Raw genomic sequence first — 23327 nt, 5'->3', positions numbered from 1 at the left:
CACAGGGCGAGAAACGGGATCACTTCTGCGATGATAACCGTCACCTTGATTCCGGCTGCTGAAGAAAATCCAACAGAAGCCGAGACAGACATCAGAACGATCAATATCCGACGATACCAAGAGTAAATTTCGACTGCACTAGACTATTTGCCGGGTTGCTGAGGATGCTTTTCCAAGTCAAAGTTGTAGATCCAAGAGCTAACGAAGCGTAGACGAAACATAATTACGTAGCTGATTACCACAATTTTGGCATCCGTGTTCGTAGACTTATTCAATTCTTGCTCAAGGCTGATTTCAGTGTTGAAAGAAACACGTAAACCGTGTTCAGTTGCTTCCTCTTGAACCACCTCGAGCACTCTCTTCAAGCTACCCTCCCAATCTATTGCTCCAGCCTCCGCTATTGTGCCAGGGGCATGGTTGTTAACCACCCATGTAACAACAAGTGCGGTGGCATTCAACACGTTATCGGTCTGTCCATAACCACCGAGAATCATTTCTGGTTTTAGGGGCTGTTGGAAATCTGGAAGGCATTCTACGGAGCCTGGAGACTCTGTGCAATGCTTCAAATGAGTTTCCCAAGTGTTGGGGTCGACATTGGCGAAAGAGCCTCCAAAATATCCGGTCAATGATTGGACAACACAAGCCTTCCCGGTCGGGTTAAAACAAATATCGTCCAGAGAGAGCCCCTTGTCCAACGAAATCATGCGGCGAACTCGACTCTCCACGTCGAACCACCAACTGAGCGTTTCGTAGCTTAAAACAGGCCCTGGTCCGCTTGGATGGGTATCGTTAACGAGAAATGCTTGTTCGGCTCTGAAGAAAGGCCCGAAATTCTCGTCGAAAAATGCTTTCTCCCGCGCAGCAGCTGAGTCTGGGCTCACCCAGAGTTTGACAGGGTCTATTTCGACAGCGAAACGTAGCCATCCCAGGCTTAGCAAGCCACATAATATAATGCTTGTTGTTATCGTTAATGCCGGGAAACGAGCACAAGCACCACCAAGGCGGTTAAACATCGCATCGAAAATAGAATTTAGCCTATAACTGGTTTGAGGGCGGTCGAGAATGCCAGCATCGTCAATGAGATCACCTTCATCTTCGTCATCACTTGGGCTTGTATCTTGTAGGAGCCTGACCCGTTCCAGTTTTCGTTGTTGGCGTCTCCGGAAGGCGAAATGACCAAGAGTTCCAGCGACTAAGAGCAGCAAAAACACCGCATAGATGACTATGACAGAGAAAGATAAACAGGGCAAATACCCAACATGGCAATAGCTCTCCTCTGTCAACGCTGGTAACTGGGGACAAACAGCGGGGCAGTCGACGCATGAACACCGATATTTCTCGTCCGAATCACTGCACGTTTTTGGAATCTCTGGTAAAGGTCGCATCCCCAAATCCTCGTGTCCCTTTGATCCTGTCACAAAATTGATTTGGAAGGGGCTGCCCAGCAGCTTCTTATCGCCCAAAAATTTCAAGAACAGAGAATAATTTTTCGCTCCTCCACCAATGAAGTCCATTGCCTTGCCGCCCGTAGCACCGTTTTTCACATCCTTACAGCTGTCGTAGAAACCAGCCTGATATCCCTCTGACCACAAGTTATCCAGCTCTGTCACCGCTGTCCTCCCATTAATCTTGTCTGTTTGTGTAACGTTGATAAAAAGCGACTGATTCGGAGAGCACGTGAAGGAACAAAATAGGTTGAAAAAGTTTTCTTTGCAAGCCGGACATGAGGCAATTATACCCGCGGCCAGCTTCAGGTTCGAGGACAAAGCAGCAATCTGTTGGAAAAGCAGAACAAAACAAACGTAAGTTCAACTGTCACATCCCCTAATCAGCGTAGGGCTGGGAAGCACAGCTTCTCACCCAAAAAACGGATTCATACCTGATCGTCGTCGCAGCAAACATTCCCCGTCTTCCATTTATCTCCACATAGCGAAACCAGTTTCGCTCGTGTATCTGCTGCTGGCTTTTTTGCAAATCCATTATCGACACAAGGCAACTGTCCACCGAAAAAAGACTTTTTGCCGCAGTGGCCACGAATCGCACAGCGACCCTCCTCGTGAATCTTCGTCTCTCCCTGCGCAAAGACGGAGCTGTACTGAACAGCTACCAGTCCCGCCAGGAGCGGCAAGCAGCCAAGGCGCATGGCTGGATATTTTCGTCAGGCAGAAGTCACCGGAGGAGCATTCGTAGATTCTAGCACAACCACTAACACTCCCTTGTTGAAGTAGATGCCCTTTATACGAGGGTCAAATCATCAAGATACAGGGAATATTTCAATATCTGAGGAGCAGCGGTGGAGGGTTTGGATGACGTTAGGATCCCCAAACCTGTGACAGTATTCGAAATAGAACGGAAGGAAAGGGACGCAAGCAAAACAAAACCTGATTCCGCTAAGAAGATGATAACCAGCGCCAAACCACACAGCAGGATAAGAATATAAGACCAGCAATAGAGGTGAGAGGTTGGGATGCGCAAACGGTCGATGTGACGGGAGAATGGTTGGACGCGTGCTTATGTCAGCTCATGGACCAAAAGCATCTGAAGCTTGGCATTGTCCAAGTTCTCAGTCAAACATCACAACGATTTTTATACAGGCGATTCCCAGGAACCACAACACCACAGGGGCATATGGTGTTCATTCCAGGTGGAAACCATGGATTAGGCTGAATAAAAATTACTCCTTGGCCGTTTTTCCCGCGTGTCGCGGAGGGTTTGAGTCGTCCACCGAACCCAGCCTACGTCATGAAGACGCCTCCTTTCAAACCATCATGCTGGTCTAGGCCTGCATTTACAAGGACTTAAGCCCGTTTTCTGCGATTCTCAGTTTTCATTGACAAGCGGTCGAATGCTTTAGCCAATAACACACGAACTTGAGGAACTCATCCGTTGCATCCGGGGCCATGGTGCCGAGATGCTCTATCTTTGGCTCTGCTCAATAGGTTTGGCGGACAAATTCCTCGAGGCGCATAACCTCATCAACTCTCATCGCAGGACGGAAGAGTCCGTTGTCGCAGATTTATGGAGAAATGAAGAAAATGTCTCCCTGGAATGACCTCTATGACCCCGATAAACTATGTCAAGCTCTACTGTCGCATTGAGTACAGAATGTGCCAGAGATCGCTCAAGTCCACGCAGCCACATCTCTTAAGGTCCCATCAAGAAGGGAAATTGGGACATGAATGTTGCACAAACATCTGCATCATAGTGAGGCCAGCAGGTGGCCTGCTACTGCTAGGATCGGCATATGTGCACGTACTGCATACAATGCAATTCCAAACTCCCGGAGCAATTCTAGTTCGGCTCGGGAAACAATTTTCATTTTAAGTACAAGTTAAAAAGGGCCCGATAGGAGAGAAGCCCGTGTACCTAAGCTACCCTCAACAGAATTAGTCGCAGCGTACCTACTCCTAGCAGCTTGTTGGCTGACACTGGCACTGGAAAAAGTGCGTGAGAGTAATTTAGTCAATTTTTTTCTCGTCAAACTGAGCTTGCTCAGAGTTGCAACTTGCGAGGTTTCAAGTCATTCTATATTGAAACATGATACGCAAGATCTCCAATCCCTTCCTTCCTATCACTATAATTGTCGGAGCTATCTAAGTTGACCCAACAGCCAGTTCCTTACAAGTTTCAGCACTTCTTAGCAGCAACTCTCGTGAACCGAGGTGGTCACGCAAGATTCTGGAATTTGAGCATTATGGACCCTCTGGGGATGTGCTCCTCTCAAACCTTTCAAAAAAAAAAAAAAAAAAAAAAAAAAAAAAAAAAAGGCAAACAAGGAGGCAAATCTTCCCCGCTGTCCCCACTCTGGACTTGCATATTCTCCGCTCTGGACCCTCTTAAACGTCAAGGAATATCAACCCACTGGTTTTATCAAACATTCGATTACCGACTGTGGGGCTGTTCTGACTATGGCTAGGAAATCGCCTTCTGCCAAAAATCACATGCCCGTCAGGCACGTTCAGGTCCTCCGTTACCAACACCGGGAAGAGAATTCGAGGTGAAAAACTAAATATGGCCTCGATCTCAGCCTTGCGAGGGCTGCCTCTCGATAAAGTTCAACCGACCCGCCAACATTTCCACTCATGGAACCGGAGCTTCATGCTCAATAATCCTCCTGTTGGAGCATCTTGGTGAACAATGAAGATAACTCACTGTCCCACCTCGTTTCCCTCATCACCTTCGTTTCTCACATTTCTCTATTTGCTTGTGCTTATTTCTTGTTTCTTTGTCTCTGTTCTCCCACCCTTATATTGTTTTTACTTCCTCCATAGCTTTCCTTTGTTCATTCCTTATTAATATGCACTTATCTTCGATTCTATTGGTAGCAGCTGGACTGCTCGCTCCTGTATACTCCAACGCCATTACCTCCATTAGGCTCCGTTCTGAGGGCCTCAATGTCAGCCTGTCCGCAACCGGGAATAGCAAGGTCCATGTTTCCGTGACGAACACTGGCACTTCAGAGACCCCTGTTCTTATAGTGAACACACTCCTTGACAAATCTCCCACGAAGAAGGTCACAGTCTACAAAGAAGGTATGTTACATCCTTGTCTTCCATGAACACTTGAATCACCTTCTCAAGCCAATACGTCGCAGGCTCCGAAAAAGAAGTGCCCTTCAAAGGCATTCACATCCGCCACTACCCCTCCAGTCTAACCAGAGATGCCTTCCAACCCATTGCCCCTGGGCAAACCATCGAAACCGAACTCGACCTCGCGGAAACCTTCGACCTCTCGGAAAACAGCACTTACATTGTCTCTGCCGAGGGCATATTCCCTTTCAGAGATGCCAAATCCACACGTATCGCCGGCATCATCCCGTATAAGTCCAACGAAATCAGAATAAAGGTCAATGACAAACAATCATCCAACATTCTTTCCGCCCGCGCCAAACACCACAATTTAGCCCGCCGCGCCGACTTTGGCAACGGTGGCTGTAACGACCAGCAAAAGGCCGTCATCGCCCGCGCACTGAAAAGAGCCTCCAACATCGCTACACAAGCTTCCAGCGCCGCTCAACACGGCGATGCGCGACTATTTGAGCAATATTTCCGCACGACAGACCGCACCATCCGCAAACAGGTTTCTGACCGCTTCCGCGCCATCGCCAACGAAGCCGAAAGCTCAATTGCCGGAACAGTCAAGTACCAGTGCCATGATGCAATGAACGTTTGCTCCCGTCCGGGCGCGATCGCCTATGCAGTCTCGGGATCGAATATCGTTGTCAATTGTCCAATCTTCTATTCGGCTGGTGTGTCATCACATGAGTGCGATTCAGGGGACCGAGCGTTGACTGTCATCCACGAGTTCTCGCATATCGACGCCGTATACTATCCCGCCACGACTGATATTGCCTACGGTGAAGACGCGTCGATCGCGCTAACGCCTGATATGGCGTTTCGGAATGCCGATAATTATATATTTTATGCAAATGGTGAGATATCTCTTCTATCATTCCTTTTTTTTTTTTTTTTGCCTTTTCGCCCCTCAGAGATTCCATGCTAATGCTAACCAACACTCCATTCTTGTTCTTTACTTGCATTTATCTAGCCATAAGACAAAACTGTAGTCCCAGCTGAAGGGAGCGTCGCAGTGCAATCCGTGGCCTAAGAAAAAAATCCTTCAAAGGGGAAGCCTTAGGGCGGAGAAGGGAGGGAGGGATTGTCCATACATTCATTTCCCCGTGGAAGAACACATATCAAATGAGAAAAGGAGACCAAACCGCCCATATAATGCGAAAAACTATATTCTCTATAGATCGATGAACGTGTGTGTATGTATCTCCTAGCGAAAATCCATATACATCGGCAGGGCTGTTATAAATTCGGGGGGAAACATGGGTGCGGATCAAACTTTCTTATTTATTTATTATTACTATTTTTTATTTTTTATTTTTTTCTATTCACGATGATCGACCGGATCGATCGCAATGCCCTTGTCTAGATCCATGCAACTACATCAGCCTCCCTTAACATATACATACATACACACACACATATATATATAAACATATTGACATGCCCTAGCAGTTTTCCAGCTCACTAATAGGAAGTGAGAGGGCATGGTATGGTGAGCCACTTCAATTTAAAACGAAACACATCATTTTTTTCTTCTGATTTATTCTCTTGTCCTTGTTCCTTGCTTGCTTGCTTGCTTGCCTATTTTTCTAACCCCGTCGATGAGGGGATGCGGCAGTATAGACACCACTTGAGAAGTAGGTGCCTACGTAGTAGGTATATGGAGTAGCTCGAGGTGCGTGGTACTAGTAGTAGTAGAAGTAGTAGTTGTTGTTGTTCTTGTAGTTGTAGTTGTAGTTGTAGCAGTTGTGGTATGTATGTATGAAACGAAATTCTTTAGAATGAAGTGAGAAAAGGAGAAAAGGGAAAAAAAAAAAAAAAAAAAAAACGAAATGAAAGCAAGAAAGGATTTTGTGACCATAAAGAACGGACGGAAAAACAGGAGGAGGAGCTGAATAGTTCGAGGGGGAAGAAAGGATTTGAAAATGAGGATAACATAAACTTTAGATTAAAAAATGAGAAGAAAAAAAACAGTTTTACACACGATCACATCACATTTAAAAAAAAAAAAAAAAAGGAAGAAAACAGATAGAAAACAGCCCAAACCCAACCATATCCATCCCGTCCACATACAAAATCAAACGGACTCCGCATTTAGTCACCCCCTTTCGCCTCTCCCGCAGGGGCTGGTGCTGGCGTCGTGGTAGCAGGAGCCAGCGACTCACCCTTCCCACCAGCAGCACCAGAAGCACCACCGCGCTCCCGCAGTTCACCGCGATCGCCAGCACCTCCATACCCACCGCGGCCACCCCTTGCGCCTCTATCCCCGCCCCGTCCACCTCTGTCTCCACCTCGTCCACCCCGACCTCGCCCACCACCAAACCCACCACGACCCCGTCCGATATCCAGATCGCTCGAAGCGCTGCCACTCTGATACCCACTCCGCTGTCCGACGTTCGCAGCAGTCGCGCCCGCCGCACCACCGCCGCGGTTGCTAGCCTGCCACGTCCCCGCGTTGCCATCCCCACGATTAATATCCCTTCGGCTCCCGCGATCCTCAAACATCTTCACGTTCGGCTTCCGGTTCGGACCCGGCGGGCTTGGTTTCTTGTGGTCAGCTGGTAGTCGGTCCAAGGCACTCTTTGCTTCCTCGGGAGTAGAGAAGGTCACCACATGGTTGAATTTGCCCCATTTCTCTACCTTGAGGATCTTGGCTTTGTCGTCGTCGGTGAATAGGTCGCGGATTGCTTGTTCGGAGTCTACGTTCGAGATGAAGAGGCCGCTGCTTTGTTTGCGTTCTTGAGGGGGCCCTGTTCTGGAGTCATTCCTGGAATCGGTCCTGTCACCGGCACCGTGAGCTGTGCCGTTGGACTCGTTGGCTTTGTCTGTCGAGCTTGCGGGGACGTTGACATTCGCCCCGGTGGGCTGAGGTGTTGCGGGCTTATTAATTTTATTGTTCGGAATTACGGGCGCTGGTGATGCGGTTGTTTTCGGAGGAAGCGGCCCCGCCGGTTTGTTTTGCGCGGGTGGAGGCTGCGTTGGCTGTTGATACGTGGTCCCAGCGCCACCACGGTTCGGTACTGGCGTCTGTCCGAATTGAACGCCGCCGGTTGGTCTTGGTTGTCCGGGGTGAGCACCAGGACCCGGCGCGCCCGGCACGGTCGATGGTTGTTGGGTTATGGGGGGTGCGGCGGTTGCTTGCTTGCCGGTACGATGTGAGAAGTTGAAGCCCTGGGCACGCATTTCCGTGCCGATACGCCCACAATCGATTTCCAGAACCAAGTATCCGAAAGCAGCATCCGCCAGGTTGAAATTCCACATGTTTTTGAACGCACTCTCATCAACCTGGCCGCCGGCATTGCTCGCTGCGACAGGGCCTCCGAAGGGGTTCCCACCATTCGCGATTGTCGGCATCTTCTCAACGATATTTAGTGCATTGTCCAATAGAGTTCTCTGGGCCTCGTTGGCATTTATGGCAGTCTCGACCTCGCCCTTAACTGTGTCCCACACGTCGTTAAACGAAGCCTTGGATGCCGCCAATTTGCCACGATAATGGTCCAGAGTAGGATTAACGCTGAATTCGTTATATGAACTGCCGTATCTGAAATGCAACCCGGCCGAAATGGAGAAATCAGCCTTGAGTGTGACCGAGAGTTGGTTCAACATGCCCTCGCGAGCTGGCGAGGCGTGCGTGACGAAAACACGAGTCTCAGATGGGTCATAGACGCGGTTTGCGGTATCAACCAATTCGCCCATCTGCAGAAGCGTTGTCCACATAGTTCCCTGCCCGCCCGCGATCGTTGTCTTGCCCTCTCCATTATCGAACAGCTTATGCATAACCACCGCACCTCCCAGGCCAAGGAGGCGGAGTTTCACCCCACCGACATCCAGCAACCTCGAGCTGGCTTCATCGATGATGTGTAGTTTGTCGACCTTATATTCGCCGGACCTGAACTTTTCCAGTACCCGTACATCCTCACAAGCGCCCCAAACGGTGTATACGGGAATGTCGAGTGTCAATTGCTTGTTGAGCAATAGCGGGAGTTCGGAGAGGGGGAGTTGTTCTGGGCTGAATCGTTGTTTGATGGATTGCTGAGATGGAACTTGGGCAATGCTTTTCTTGGTTGTCTCTGGAAGGAGAGGAGAGTATTGAACAACGTGTCTCAATGTCCTGCAAAGGGCGTAAAAAAAAATCAATTCGGTTAGTTAAAAAGCATAATTAGGAGGTGTACATTTGTGAAATTGAAGTAGGGAATGGGTCCAAAAAAAAAGAAAAGAAAAGAAAAAAACATACTTCTCCGCAATCCTCTCGAGAGAGCTATCATCATAAAATCCAAAGTCGCCAGTATGGATAATATGATCCGCGCGAGCCTGCTTGGCAAGTTCATTGAGTGACTTTAAGTTTCCTAAGACCATTTGAAAGGCTCTCGTTAGTCGGGGGGCTCATCAACACATAAACAGATAGATATATGATGTTCAAAAGCCTATATATATCCTCCCACACAATCAAGTGAACTTTTCTTCCTTTTTGCCCAGAAGCCAAAAATACATAGATCAAGAAAGAGGAATCGTTGATCAGCAATCTGCATACCTCGCACATCCGCAACGCAAAGCACTCGCACACCACCGGTCTGAATCACTCTGCCATTATTTGGGAGCAGCGCAGTAGCTCCGGGAGTGGGGCCGCTCGTCGATCCGTTGGCAAGATTGTAACCCGGGTTGTTAAAGGTGTGGGCGGGACGGGGCTATTATTTTTGTGCGTTTCGCCGAAAGTTAGCGATCGTCTCTTGGAATACACGCGTTCCCAAAAAAAAATAATAAAAAAATAAAAAATAACGAGAGTGCGGAAGGATTGAGGGAGCTGTTGGAGAAGGTTTGTTCACGAGAGGACGGCTTATGTCGATAAGGTAGGCTACTTGGAGGATTGGGGAGAAAACATACTGAAGCCATATGGATAGACAGGAGGAAAGGCAAACAGGTTGATGGATGTTAACAGTTGAGAAAATGAAAGAGGAGGCGGGGAGAGGGTGGTGTAGATACGCGCTTCCTCTTTTTTTTTTGTCCGGTTTGGCGGTTCAGCGTTCAGGCACTTGATCGGTTCGGTCACTTCGTCACCAATTAATCTGGGACAAGAATAGATGGACAGTTTTGAAAGAACGCAAAAAAGCAACAATGAAAGGAAAGAAAGAAGGCGACAGAAAGATACGTCAAGATGGATGCAAGTTTTGACCGGGATTGGATGTGCCGAAAGCTAGCCTTTTTACCACTTGGGTTCCCCCGAGGCGGATGCCAAAATCAATATGGATTATAAATAAAGAGGTGAGCTCTGCTGGAGAGAAGGCAATGTGCTGCAACGTGTAAGTGTAAGATGCAAGGCCTTTGAAACCAAAGGGGAGGAGGGTTATTTCGCGCGAAGAGGAAAAGACGAGGAAAGAAGGCAAAAACAGCGGAATATTAAGGGCAGGGAAAGGGGGAGTACTGGGGGGTTACGTTAGAAGATCCGGAGGACAACGTTCCGGAGAACAGGCAACGGAACGGAGAAGAGAGGAGAAGAGAAGTCGCAGCGAGAGAAGAGCAGAGAGAGAACCCGCGGGTTATTTGGTGATGAGGTTACAGAACCAAAAGGAAAAGGGATCCGAAGTTGATATGGCGAAGGTTGAGGCTCGGATCACGTGGTATGATTAGGTCATCCGCTTGATGGGGATCAATGGGGGAGGGTTTAACTAGGAAGTACTAGGTAGGCACTACTCCTATCTGCCTCTTTGTCTGTCGACTGTAGGTATATAGATGGGGGTAATTTCATTGATGTGCAGTGTGCATGAGTGGAGCATTGCATTGCCGCATAAAAGCAGGGCAGGTTAGGAGCTCTATAAGCTTGCGAAGCGCCTGGCTAGAATAGCATCGTAGTAATCCAAAACAAACGCCTCAGCTTCTAAATGTAGACGATTGATTGAAAGGAACTTAACCCAAACAGACACCAGAATCAGGGAGTCAGAAAAGCCAGTCGAATGCACCGGCTGATTTGGCGCACAAAGAGTGGAATCTATAAAAGCGGACGGCCAACAAAGGCAAAATGCGAGGGGGAAAAATGAGTGAGTGCAGCATTGGTAAGACTAAATAAACATGCACGCCCATATAGAAAATGCACTCATGAAAGGAAAGAAACATGTTTATTACTGAGATCTTAATATTGGCGACTCCACCGTTGAGGATTAACCCTTTGTTGGCATAGCGGTTCGTCACTTACATAGAGTCCCAATGTCATACATACCTACTCTATGCAGGAGGCAAAGAGGGCAACGCAAAAACAAAGAGAGGGAGGGGGCTTCGCATGTGCAGTACATAAATGCGGAGAATAATGGTAATAAAAGTGATGACGATGGTGATGACAATGCAAATATGTAAAAAGGAATTTTTGCTTTGGGATTTGAAATTCTTGTCTCATCGCAATATATGTATTCCTTGTTCCTAATCTCTCTCCCGCCCGCCCTTTCTTGCCATATTGCCTTGATTCATATATACTATTTCCAACCTCTTTAAACTAGTTCATGACCCTTTTTACCGCGTGTCAGATTACTTTCCTTCAAAAAAACAACAACAGAATCAAAAAACTGCTCAGGTACATCCATGGGTAAATAAACAAGTACTAGTATATATAGCATATTATTTTCATATTAGATAGCGTTTCCTTACACGCACCCTACTCCGCGCGAGAGATGATAGCCTCCACATCATCCTGCTTAACCACAACACCACCCTCCGAACAGCGCGCTTTTGTCCGCAATTCACTGCACAAGCTATCCACGTCAATCTCGCCGTTGCGGAATTTCTCCATCGATTGTAACCGGTCCCTAGATTGTGAGGTGTTAGACACAGAGTTGGACCGTGAGGGCACCAATGGCGGTGGATGGCAGATAAAATAGTAATAGAAATAATAAAATATACTAATCGCATACCATATCTTTGTGCAAGATAACATCTGCGAGGGGTCCTCTGCTGGCACAACCTCCTCATCATCCTTCCCCTCGACAACGTTATCGATTTGTTTGAGCAGGTCATGTTTCTGCGGTGTTGTGGATGACAAGGTGGTTGTGGCGTTACCGTTGCTCAGCTCATTGAGTGAATCCAGTGAACCTCCAAACTCGGGAAACGGCAGCGCGTCGTTGAAGAAATTTCCAAAGTCTTGTGAGAGAACCGCGTCTTGGGGATCGCGGTAGTCACCGAACAGGACAGGGTCAAATTGGCCGCCATTTTGTTGGGCGAGCCAGTCGATCCCTAGCAGGCCATCTCCTGGGAAGTTGATGTTGTTGTTACTGCTGTTATTGGTGTTGTTGTTATGATTGTTATGATCTGGAAGTTTGGGAAGACGATTAGAATCTGACAAGGCAGCAGGAACTGGGTTCTCAGCGCAACCGCAGGCCCGGCCAAGCTTTTCGTAGAAGGATTTCTCACCTTCTCCCTCCGGATGATTTCCGTTTTGTTCATTAATTGTGTTCAATCCGGACTCCGCAAGTTTCCCAATTGATGGTGAGCTCACACTGGGTTCTGGCGATGTACCTATAGATGAGAGATGCTGAGATTCTGAAGAGGCGGAGGGAGAGGCGGAATTTGAAGCGTTGGAACTGCCGTAATTCTGTATTTGATACGTTGCATAGTTGTTAGAATTGGTGCCAGATCTAGTACTAGTATAGGATAAACCCGTGTTATTTCTAGACGGGCGGCCTGGGTAGTTGTCAAAAGACCCATTGATGTTTTCTATGCCAGTCGTGTTTCGGCGTTGTGATTTGGCGGTGTCTGCTGAATGCATACTATCGGGCGTTCGCACAAATTGAGGGGTATTTCCAAGGTTAAAATTTTGCGGTTGTGATGCGACGTTTGCGCTTTTGAATGAGTTTACACTAGTTGCGGGTGTCCTGTAATCATATCCAAGAATGGTCGGAGATGCGCTTCCACGCTTGGCTTGATGGGATGGCGCCTTTGGTAAACCATCGCCAAACATGTGAGAACCAGGGAGATCGCCAAATTTGGGGAATTGGAAGGAGAAGTCATTGCCATTGAGAAGGGAATTATCTCTATATTCCGAACCACGCATTCTAGAGCTCGTCGTCGGCAGCAAACTGGTTCCCCCGTTTACCCATGGCAGACGTTTGCGATACTCCTTCACTTCGCCTTGGAGCCTTTCAACTTGAGCACGAAGAAGTTTATTTTCAGTATTCGTCGACTGGGAAATTTTTTCCAGCTCTTCCACCTTTGTTTCGAGATCCTTGAGATGTTTCTCTTTTCGTTCCCGGAAAGCTCGTTGAGCCGCTCGATTTTGCGCCTTACGTTTCTACCACGAGGATATCATTAAGCAAAACAGACATAACTATTTCCTACCAAAGGATGACCCCTCGGGGAATTGATGAAAGGTGAACGTTAGGAGGGTAGATAGGGATGGGGGGAAGGTATCAAAGCACATACGGTAGTTGGCTCCGACGTCAACGGCTTTCGGCCAGGCTTCTTAGCCATTTTGTCATCGGTCTCTCTTCGTTTCTTTCCACCCTCCGCCTCCTCATTCCCGTCAATGCTTTTCCTCTTTTCCCCCTGTTCGATATCGTCACCATTTGGTGAAGGCCCAGGGAGATCCCCAATCAAATCCTCACGTGGGTCAAAATCCACGTCAAGGTCGAAACCCAAAAAGGGGCTCCCTTCAAAACCTAGCTGTGCAATGTCAAGAGGCTCATCCGGTGGGGATTCAAATATATCCCGGTTGGATATCCCAGTATTGTCAAAAGAGTTAACTTGCGGAGAGGATGAGTTGGGCCGAGAGTCTGGAAATTGGGCTTCCGATGGGGGATTAGGTTGAGACTGGCCGTTGGCCATCTTGGCGGTTTTATCGCCAGAGGCAAGTGCTGCGAGGAGAAGGTCCTGTTGGTCCGGCGACAGATACAGACTGCGTTGATAGAGGGAATCGAAATCCGACATCGCCAACGTATCCGTACACAGAGTAACTCGTGAAATTCAACGACTCAACAGCGAAGACTATTGGAATTACGCTGTTGGAAGAAAAGAGGATTGTAAAAGAGGAGAGTTTAAAAAATTTTCAATAAGAGGTTGGCCTGGAGGGAAACTAGTGAAGATGATCAAGCTATGGCCATCTGCCAAGGTGGGCAAATATCAGGCGTCAGACGCAATCGAGCCGCTTTCGGAAATATCTAACTCGACAATAGTTTAGAAGGTAGGTGTTAAGAGGCGTGGGAAGTTCGTTGAAATCGGAGTCCCTGGGCGCAGATGGCACAACAAAGCACGCTGGTAAAAGTTCTGTTGGGAGGCAAGTCCGGGGGAGAGAAAGAGGGAAAATCCGGGTAGTACGGAAATTTGTCCAAGCAGAGGTCGGACAGAGAGGTTGTTGAAGGGAGGACGAAGGGGAACTCTCAGGACGAGGAGATGTGAAGAAAGAGAGGAAGAAGGAAGACGAGCTGGAATTCTTCTTTTCCCTCGCTTTCCGCGGGGGTGCCAGGAGGAAGACCGCTCAGGCAGTTGAGGCTATGACGCAAGCGAAGGCTTGAAATTAATCCGAGGCTATTTTTTCAAGGCAGAAGAAACAGGCCAATGACGAGATATTCCCCGGAGGAACTAGCTGAGAATGGATGAAACAGAGAAAATGGGTTCCAGAGGGCCGTCTCTGGCGAGAACGGAGGGACGTTCCTGGGCTTGTTCCAGACGAATGCGATGGGAGGCAATGAAGAGATGAGCTGAGATGGACCTGAGCAGCTCCAGGTCTTATGTTGCTACTAAGGGCAGTGACGGGGCGGTTAGGGGAGAAGCAACGAGGGTATGGTTCGATGGTGTGGGAGAGGGACAGAATGAGGACTGAGGAATGAGGAATGAGGAATGAGGAATGATGATTGATGATTGATGATTGATGATGCCGAATGATGGATGTGCGAGGAGGAGCAACAGAGCACGCTTTACCCGTCACAGGGCAAACTTCCCAGCGGCTGAGGCCTGAGGCCTGGATGAGGGACTAACCGGCCGCAAAAGCAGCACCGCGGCCCAGACCAGGCCCATTGGCCAATTGGAGTGCATTGAGGGGTCGACGATCGCGGTCGATTGGCACGACGGCAGAGGCCGCTAGGTGACATCGGGCAATTGCTTCGTGCCGGTTTAGAGGCGCCGCCTGGTGATTATAAATCCAGCCGTGGGGGAGGTCGTATCCGGCGTCGGATTCTCTGAGTCCTTCCCTGAACCCTTCCCTGAACCCTTCCCCGGGCCTCCGAAGCCCGATCGGTGGCTCGCGCTTTAAAAGGAGCGGACTCCCACTCATCGCGGTGCAATGTTCCGTGAGATGTTGGAGCTTGGAATTCACCATCTTGGTCGTCCAGGCTTCAAACAGGGCGTCGGCTTCAGGCTTCAGGCTTCAGGCTGTAGGCTGTCGCATCTCTGATCAGTCCCCTTTGCCATTGCCATTGCCCCTTCAGTGCCCTCAGGACTCCCTTGGACGGACTTCTCTTTGTTTCTGCGTCTTTCCCCTGGAAACTTTTTCACCCCTTCTAGCGCCACGCCTTTGCAGCTGGGGGTCTCCACCTACGTCAGCTTTCTTCCGCAGAGAAACTTTAGGAATGACTCAAGCCTTTGGTTCCAGCCTTCGACCGGACAGAGTTGCCCCGACTCCGATGCCGTTCAGACACGAGCCCCCAATGAGAAAGCAGCCCCTTGTCCGGCAAATTCTCAGCCCGTGATCTGACGGCGCGGGAAAGCCTCTGTTCGGGGTGTGAATGTGGCCGGTAAGAGCGCCTCGTTTTCGAATGCTACGATCAGGCATTTCTCTTCTCTGAATGTCACATTTCCCAAATGGCACTTGTCTCTACTTTTCTGCATGTTGTCTTAACGCGGCTAGAAAAAAAATTGTATGTGGATAAGGGAATGGAAACTCAAAATTTGCAACCATGGCAAATGCCGAGCCATCAACGAGCTTAAACTTTTTTGATAAGATACTAGCGTAGTTAATCCACCACTTGGCGCCTGCTTCCAACGCTCCGAGGTGACACTATTTTCAAAAATAGTTGTCTCAACAACGATATAGATTGAATATATCATATCAGATAGCTAATTCTAAAAATGTTTGTTGAGCTTCATAATCCACTCAGAACGTGAGGTTCTTGATGAAATTGATAAATTCAAGCTGCAAATAGTTCAGTCACCAAAGCAGTAGCGATTGCAATATCATCTAATTCTTGCTGAGGGGGCTTCTGATATTGCTCTGATAAACACAATTTAGTCACTGTTCTGAGAAATTGAGAATCTACTTTTTCTGATTAGAAAGAAGATTTTCGAAGACTTCATTAAGTTTCTTATATCAATCATATCTTCAGTGTTGGAATAGTATTTCACTAGAGCTGTTAATTGATAGTACAGTACATGTATTACAATAACTATATGCCATCATGTGCTGCATGTATGCCGAATGAATTAATTGAATGGATGTGGCCTGAGGCAGTCCAATTCAGGCTGCAGATTGAGGTCACGATACAGAGAGCGGGTGAGTGAACAGTTCAAGGAGCAGCATCATTGTTGTCCTTTTGCCCCTGGCTTCCCCTCCAAGTCCCATTCTTTCTTTGTTTATTTTTCTCTTTCTTTCCCTTTTTTTGCCTCTCTCTGGCTCGTCTTATCTTCTTAAGTGCCCAGGTTTCATTTATCCTACCTATCGTAAAAACCTCATGGCATGTTGTTCTCCTGCCATGGGGGTGTGTGTTGAAGTACTTCAAGTTCTCTGGATATGTGGTCGTAGGGGAGGTCGGGGAGGTCCAAGCCAGAAAGCGGAGAAACGGGTCACCGCAGAAGAATTTGCTCATTGAAGTTATGGTATATAGCGGAAACATGGCAGTTCGGATGAATAGAAAATTCTCAAATAATAACCTGGTCATATATGGGTTAGGAAATGAAGTCCTGAGGTTGAGGATTTACCTCCAGCTAACATATGTAGGCAACGCTCTAGGCCCGGATTAGTTAACTAATATATTAGGTCAGCCAACGTGAGGTGCATTCTCAACGCATTTTTTGCGGAAGAATATGACATTATCATTGAAAACTCTTCAACGAATTAATTACAAAGTGGTCCCTCAATTGAAGAAACCCATCGTCCATCGAAAGGAAAAAATCCTAGCTAATAACTTAAAGTTATCAAGGACCCTTTCTCTTCCAGTCAATCACGCCATTCTCTTTACCATCAAAGAAGAAAAGCCTTGAAAATCAGGCACTATCAAGACACCTGATGAACTAACTACCCCCTAATTATTTTTTCTTATTTCCTTCCAGACTGGGGAGGGGCGGAATAGCTTCTTCACTATCTCCTCACTAACCGCATTTGGCCCTGAGGGTAGAAGGTTGTTGGTATCAGGGTGAACGATCGGGTCGTTGGGTTTTCGCTTGAAGCATTTGCCTCCTTGTTTAAAATCGCTACCATGATAGGCTCCCAGCGCCCTCATCCCATTTGACATGCAGGATACATCATACCCGCGCTCAAGCATCGACTTGCCACTGCTATCGTAAAGATATATCGCACCTGTTGCAGAAAGTATTTCATACCATGGGAATTGGACGTTGTAGGGCATCGTCGGCCAGCATGTATCCCGTGAGATGGCGTTTATCCAGGGATCGGTGTTGTAGAATCCGTCGGCAAGCATGGTGGTTGCAGCGGTCATGAGTGAGCTGTCCGGAGCGTCGCCTGCAGAAGCGATAAATTGATAGTCTGGCGCACTATCACTGGCGCCGATACCATCATAGTTGATGACAAGCAGATGGCGAACATGGCTTCGTAGGCCCGGAGTCAGACGACCAAACTTTACCACCATGGAATCCGCCGAAATTTGGGCGTCACTGCAATGGCAGAGGGCCCAGGGGTCCTGATCCGGACAGTCTGAGTAGGTGACATTGTAAATATTCAGGTTCTCAGCCTTACACCACGGATCTGGTCCGCCCATCTTAGGGTATTGAGATAGATTCCAGCAAAGCTCAGGGTAGCCATCAGACTTGTCCCATTGAACCACTGTTGCACGAGGTGCCGGAACAGGGTCGACATCGAGTACCTGTAGTCCATCCGGGAACGCGACAGGCCTAATGTATTCCTTAGTTATTGAAACTCATCACTGACAACATTTCTTCGCAAGGGAATCATAATAGTGGTTTACACGTTGCGTACTTACTTGTACTTGACAATGTTGGGTGGCACCTTATTCGGACATTGGCCCGGCGCATCCCATCTTGCATCCAGATACGGCTTCAGAAAGTCGAGCTGTTTTTGCATGCAGCTTGCGTCCAAAGGAGGACTTTTGACGAGTTTCAAGTACGCCACGACTGTCAAACCGGCCTCTAGAGCACTTCCATAATTACCATCCTTTTCAATTTTGTCTGCAGCGGGTTGATCAGCTACACAGCTGTCAGCAGCAACAGCCTCTGCAAACTTGTCTTCAGGGATGCCAGGCGATCCGATCCTGAGTGCTGTCACCATCATTTTGAACTCATCGTATGGTGCAGGTCTTGATGCAAAAATCACAGAATGGTCAATGGCCGCTCGCATGCTGAAGCCTGGCCTCATTACCGTGAGCAGAAGATCAGATATCACACCACGGGCACTTGACGGGAGACGCCCAAGCAAGTCAAACGTGGCTTCTTTGGTTGTCTCCGCCTTGGCGCAGTGGCCGACAAGCCAGGGCTCGGGACACTGTAGACTCGGAAAATTAGCGAAATAAATGTTATAAAGGGAGGTGCAAAGGAATATAATTGCTTTCTCTCACATCGATGAAAGTGACATTGTAGACAGTAAGGTCATCTTTGCAATAGAATTCGCTGTCTTTGTCCTCAAGGGTATCCTTCCAAAATTGGTTAAGTGACACCGTTTGGTCAACTGCAAATAAGCAAGAAAGAAGTCAGTAGATGGTTTCCACCCACCCTCCCGGCCACCAACAAGGTGCTACTCCACGCTACAACTAGCATATAATCGCTGAGATGTGGCTCGATTAGAAGAAGAAAGGAGACGGTTGAAGTATTTACCCTCAGCTGTAGTCCATTTCGTCAAACTGTACTTCTGCGCAGCCGGTAGAACAGCATCGATCTTGGGAAGCAACTCATCGACGGAGTTGAGGAGTGGACGTTTGACAACCTGGGCGCTTGCCAGCCCAAGCAAGGTCAATTGGCACAGAGCGGTAATCACCATATTGGCCACCGCAGAATTCGCCTAGTTACGAGGCAAGAGGAGTTGATGGGTATGTGCCCCGTATGGATTTTCAAGATCCAAGAGTAGAGGTGTAGGTGAGAGGAGGCACACCTTCAGGGAACGAGGACGAGACTCTATCCATGGAGTATCCAGCGGGGTATAAAAGGCACTTTGTGAAGAGCCTCGAAATTGCAAGATGCAGGGGATTGTTCTTCACAATGCATGGCCGTCCCAGATGCATTTCCCTCTCTCTGGCCCGGGAACATGATCGCAAATTGGGCGAATGACACACTACCCAATCCCAAGCTGAAAATCTGATCTTATGAAAGTTCGAGAAACGAATGCAACGCCCGGCACATCTGGCTGGCGAAGCTGTAACATTCTCCAGGTTAATTGCTGACAGAGATTCGTAGAAATAGTTAATCACAGCCTTGACCAGTATCGTTTCATAAGATGTGCCGAATCGTAGACTGCTAGAGAGGCGAAAACACAGAAGCAGCCATCCTTGCCACATAAATGGATTCCTCTCGCTGTGTTGTGGAGTCTGTGAGCAGCATTTAAGGAGTAAGCATTATCAGGATGGGATATTCGGCGACAATTGAGTCGGGAGTCAGGGATAACCGCTTCCGTGGGGTATTTGATGAGGACGAGGCCATTGACATGTTGGTATCTCGAAAAAGTTATAAAAACGAAAATCAAAGCAAGCGGCAAACTCGAAGAAACAGTAGCAGCAGAAGACGTGCATCTACAAAAGAGAAAAAACAAGGAGAAAGTCGATAGCTGAGTCTGCATGATCCTACAGCGCAATGTGCTGTACTTCTATTTTCCGTACATAACCACTAATACTCCAACACGGGCAGGCGGCTCGGGCCACACTATCCAATCTCCGGCAAAACCGCCACTGTACCTGACTACCCGGGGGTCAGCTGACATACAGTCTCGACCAGGCCCCCGGGTTCATGAGGAGCCTTGGTTTCAAAATTGCGGGCTAGAAACAAACAGCCTTGTTCTACTATGTAACCAACCATCTATCTACTGCGTCAAACAATGATATGAAATGGAAATGCCATTTCCGGAGCTGTGTACTCCGTACTCCGTACTCCGTATGTACGTCCAGTTCTCTGGGCTATCACTTTGGGAGAGCGATGCCTCGGCTTTCGGTAGTGTTAGTGGCTTATCCTCCCTAGATGTGTGGAGTGGGTTCAGCGATACGTATGTAATATATTGATACGAATGATTCCTATGATAGCGCTGATGAGAATTTTGAAATGCGTCTCCGCAAAACACAGGACAAACCTACCGTTGAATCACCCCCTGCTTTTTAACTAAGCAATCTTATCGCTGCTGGAAGTCATCTGTCAAGGGCGTAGTCTGGGTCTCTTTTGGAATCGGACCTTTTAAAAAAAGAGGTGGACCCCGCTTTGCAGAAACCATGCTCAACTACATTAAGCACTCACTGTTGAGTGTAACCTTTCAGATACATTATTTTAGATACCGAAGCGCGGATGTTAGGATGCCGAGTGAGGTGAGGAAGGTTAGAACTGAAGTAAGTGATAATTTATAGATGTCAAGAGTAGTGATGTTATTGTAAGAGGTAGGCTACAAGGGTAGTTACAAGAGCAGTGTGAAGTACGCACGAAGATATTAATAAGGTAGCAATCTCTTATATTCAAAGCTAATCGCTGATGTTCTATGCCCTTCTATCGCCACGTAGCTATTTCCTAATATAGATACCTCCGTTGCTCCTCTTACAGTTATTTAGAATAAATGTGAGTTCTCAGATCATCAGACAATTGTATTTGATTCATTTAATAAGATATTTATAAGAGGGATGATTGATTTTCTCATTAAGAATTACTTCTATCTCTCATTCAAGCTTATTATTCTCTTCTATAATGATGAAAGATTATCAGTTGGAAAATCCTCTATCAGGGAAATAGATTCTCAATTGTAAATTGAAACAGATTAGTGAACTAACTATATAAAAGTATAAATGCTGACTGCGTGAGAGAATCGGAGTTTCCAACTTGTTCTGTTTCTCCACGAGTACCATGAGTCTCTTCATCAAGGTGGTCTTCATTCATATTGCTCTGAGCCAACCCTAGGGCCAGAGGTAGGTTTTTTTTTTTGTTTTATATTCATAGTTATCCATATTGCTTGCCGGTGTGTCCAACAACCTGTGTGCTGCGCGCTAGTCTGTAATAGGAAGTATCGGATTCCGCTAACCTTTTTGGCCAGCCTGGTGATCGTCACGGGACTCTCTTGCCTCACCCATCACATCATTGTCGGTGGTCGCATTTACGCTCAACAGTTCTGGCCCAGGCTGCTTTTGTATACCTCTGCTAAGAAGCGTCAGTCTCCATTAGAGTTGCATCGTTTCCTGTTTTCTTTTAACCCACCTGTCGCTTTTTACATGGGTGACGTCCAAAAAATGAACACAGAGCTCGCCGTCCTCGAGGCTGAAGTGAAGGAATTCAAGGTCCAGGTATGTTTCTCGTAGTTTCATTCCCTTCTTCGAATTCCCAAGGTTCCTCCGCGCTTACGAATCCAGAGACACGCTTTACGTGGTACTGATATATCCTATAGCTTGAGGCAGTTCAATCGAGTTTGCAGGTAGACCCAGATAATGCCGAACTGCAGGGACTGAAGACTGAGCTTGAAGAATTCATATCCCTCACGGAACAATCCATCTCAGAGCTACGACCCTCTCCACAGAAGCCGAAATCCTCCCCTCCTCCTGCAAAAGAAAAATGGTCGAAAGAGAACCACCCGGCATACCAAGCGGGTTACCGAAAACCCACCGTTGAGCCCACTCCTCCCGAAGAACCCCAGCCCTCACCTCCGGTATCTTTATCCGTAAATGATAATGTCCTAGCCCGATGGGCCTCTGGAGATAACACATTCTATCCCGCCCGCATCACATCCATAACCGGCTCATCCACAAATCCCATCTACATTGTTTCTTTCAAGTCATACGGGACAACTGAAACCCTGACTGCGAAAGACATTAAACCCATCATTGACACGCGAAAACGCAAGGCTGATGGACTATCAGGCTCCGTATCCCCACAGACGCTTCCGGCCAATTCGAGCGTAATTTCTGCTGCTGCAGATATCAACCCAGCTCTGGCTACCCAGGCGCGCAAGGAGCCAAGCAAGGCAGGCGACGGCCCCATGCGCCCAGCTAAGGTGCCCCGAAAAGTCAGAGCCAATCGGGAACTGGAGGCTGGGAAGAGCAAATGGCAGGATTTTGCGGCTAAGAGTAAGCTCGGGAAGGCTGGGAAGAAGGAAAGCATGTTTCGGACTCCCGAAGGGATCAATGCTCGAGGTGAGAATTTTCTCTACCCCACCTTTTTTCTTAAATATATATACGCTCATTTGCTGAACTCTACACTCCATGCAACATATTTCATGGAAATTCAAATCAATCACTGACTCTCTTCTTTTTCATTTTTTCCCCCTTGATGTAGTTGGTTTTACTGGCTCTGGCCAACAGATGCGTAAGGATCCAACACGAAGCCGTCATATCTATCAACAAGCCGAAGACGATTATTGATTACGCTCAGTTTTCATACAGTTGGCTCGAATGGGTTTTCTACGGGAGCGGTCTTCCTCTTACTTTCCTCGGAACCTATCTCCTTCGTTAAAATCCCTTGTCTCCCGTGCCTGTTGCGGCGAGACTTCAAATAATATAATTACGCTTATCCCTTCTCGTCTTTAATTATTTGGCATTCTCATCGCTGACTTTGCATCTTGGTATCTCGAGCAGATTCCCTAGTTTGTTACCACACCAATCCGATGGCAGGGAGCTTCACATCAAAATATTCGACTAATCTTTTTCTTGCTTCAGAAGGCGTTTGTAGAAATGGTAGTGCCTTCCCCTCCCCCCACCTCTCGATAGATGCATTACCACCACCCCACCTTTTCCAATTTCATTGTCTTATTTCTTTTTTCCTTTTTTCTTTTACTTTTGATGAATTTATCTGATCAAATGAAATGCACGACTTTTTCCTGTTTTAGTCGACACACTGTTTTAAATATTGTGCTGGATTGAAAAGCGCCTAACGGAGCGTAACGCCTCCGGTTTGCTTGCATGGTGAAAGTAATATACGCGTTGTTATTAGCTTGGGGACCCACGCCAGAGGATGGTATGTAGGTAGTGTTTCTGGTCCATAATAATTGAAATCGACGTAATAGGATAAGCAATGCGCGGGGAGATGAATATATCCCAGGCGGCCTCATACCGACTATGCCTTTATTCCCTGCTGTCTCAGGTAATGCCGACAACGAAAAATGTACCATACCATGGATACATTTGGGTAATATATTAGCCGTCTTCCACGCGAAGTGCCTCCCTCCTCAGCATGTGCGAGGTTTGAGGTTTGCCGTTAGGGGCAATGTGGGTAATGCGATTCTTGGGTGGTCTTTAGTTTATTTCTGCCTTTGCATGCGGATATATTCTTTTTGTTGAAGCGCCCCGATGCCGGAGGGTTCACAAATGGGATAGCAAAAAAATCCGTCGAGTGCCAACCAGTTTACATGATATCGAACATATCGAGCTGGATTGCTCTGAAACTGCATGTCCCTCACTTCTATATGACAAATCAAGACAAATGATA

At 47.6% G+C, this 23327-nt stretch overlaps 7 protein-coding genes across 7 annotated transcripts in view; 2 read left to right on the top strand and 5 right to left on the bottom strand.

The window, feature by feature from the left end:
- HCBG_05927 (sphingolipid transporter) overlaps positions 1-2143 on the bottom strand; it is a gene marked incomplete at both ends in the record, with an annotated part of 3250 nt that extends 1107 nt beyond the window's left edge. The window contains 2 exons of the mRNA XM_045432976.1: positions 215-1775; positions 1880-2143. Coding sequence (XP_045286144.1) covers positions 215-1775; positions 1880-2143 — 1825 coding nt within the window. The remainder of the gene's footprint in view (positions 1-214; positions 1776-1879) is intronic.
- Positions 2144-4297: 2154 nt separating this feature from the next.
- HCBG_05926 (deuterolysin metalloprotease) lies at positions 4298-5607 on the top strand (the record flags this gene model as incomplete). Its single annotated transcript, XM_045432975.1, has 3 exons — positions 4298-4532; positions 4595-5431; positions 5567-5607. The coding sequence occupies 3 exons, from the start codon at positions 4298-4300 to the stop codon at positions 5605-5607; spliced, it is 1113 nt and encodes a 370-aa protein (XP_045286143.1).
- A 1061-nt stretch (positions 5608-6668) lies between these two features.
- On the bottom strand, positions 6669-9464 carry HCBG_05925 (serine/threonine phosphatase; the record flags this gene model as incomplete). Its single annotated transcript, XM_045432974.1, has 4 exons — positions 6669-8685; positions 8809-8920; positions 9106-9259; positions 9456-9464. The coding sequence occupies 4 exons, from the start codon at positions 9462-9464 to the stop codon at positions 6669-6671; spliced, it is 2292 nt and encodes a 763-aa protein (XP_045286142.1).
- Positions 9465-11214: 1750 nt separating this feature from the next.
- On the bottom strand, positions 11215-13478 carry HCBG_05924 (uncharacterized protein; the record flags this gene model as incomplete). Its single annotated transcript, XM_045432973.1, has 5 exons — positions 11215-11365; positions 11471-11864; positions 12052-12147; positions 12324-12843; positions 12975-13478. The coding sequence occupies 5 exons, from the start codon at positions 13476-13478 to the stop codon at positions 11215-11217; spliced, it is 1665 nt and encodes a 554-aa protein (XP_045286141.1).
- A 1042-nt stretch (positions 13479-14520) lies between these two features.
- HCBG_05923 (uncharacterized protein) lies at positions 14521-15318 on the bottom strand (the record flags this gene model as incomplete). The annotated part of the gene is made up of 3 exons (XM_045432972.1): positions 14521-14911; positions 15001-15066; positions 15152-15318. 3 exons carry the CDS (start codon positions 15316-15318, stop codon positions 14521-14523), a joined length of 624 nt encoding a protein of 207 aa, XP_045286140.1.
- A 1237-nt stretch (positions 15319-16555) lies between these two features.
- Positions 16556-18726, bottom strand: HCBG_05922 (uncharacterized protein; the record flags this gene model as incomplete). Its single annotated transcript, XM_045432971.1, has 4 exons — positions 16556-17609; positions 17699-18216; positions 18290-18399; positions 18546-18726. 4 exons carry the CDS (start codon positions 18706-18708, stop codon positions 16784-16786), a joined length of 1617 nt encoding a protein of 538 aa, XP_045286139.1.
- Positions 18727-21139: 2413 nt separating this feature from the next.
- HCBG_05921 (uncharacterized protein) lies at positions 21140-22644 on the top strand (the record flags this gene model as incomplete). The annotated part of the gene is made up of 3 exons (XM_045432970.1): positions 21140-21193; positions 21295-22036; positions 22179-22644. The coding sequence occupies 3 exons, from the start codon at positions 21140-21142 to the stop codon at positions 22262-22264; spliced, it is 882 nt and encodes a 293-aa protein (XP_045286138.1).
- Between the last annotated feature and the right edge of the window lie 683 nt (positions 22645-23327).

This window comes from Histoplasma capsulatum, assembly GCF_000150115.1.
Source record: "Histoplasma capsulatum G186AR genomic scaffold supercont2.8, whole genome shotgun sequence".
Lineage (NCBI taxonomy): Eukaryota > Fungi > Ascomycota > Eurotiomycetes > Onygenales > Ajellomycetaceae > Histoplasma > Histoplasma capsulatum.
The sequence above is the reverse complement of the archived record's forward strand: the minus strand, read 5'-3'. Positions and strand labels throughout refer to the sequence as shown.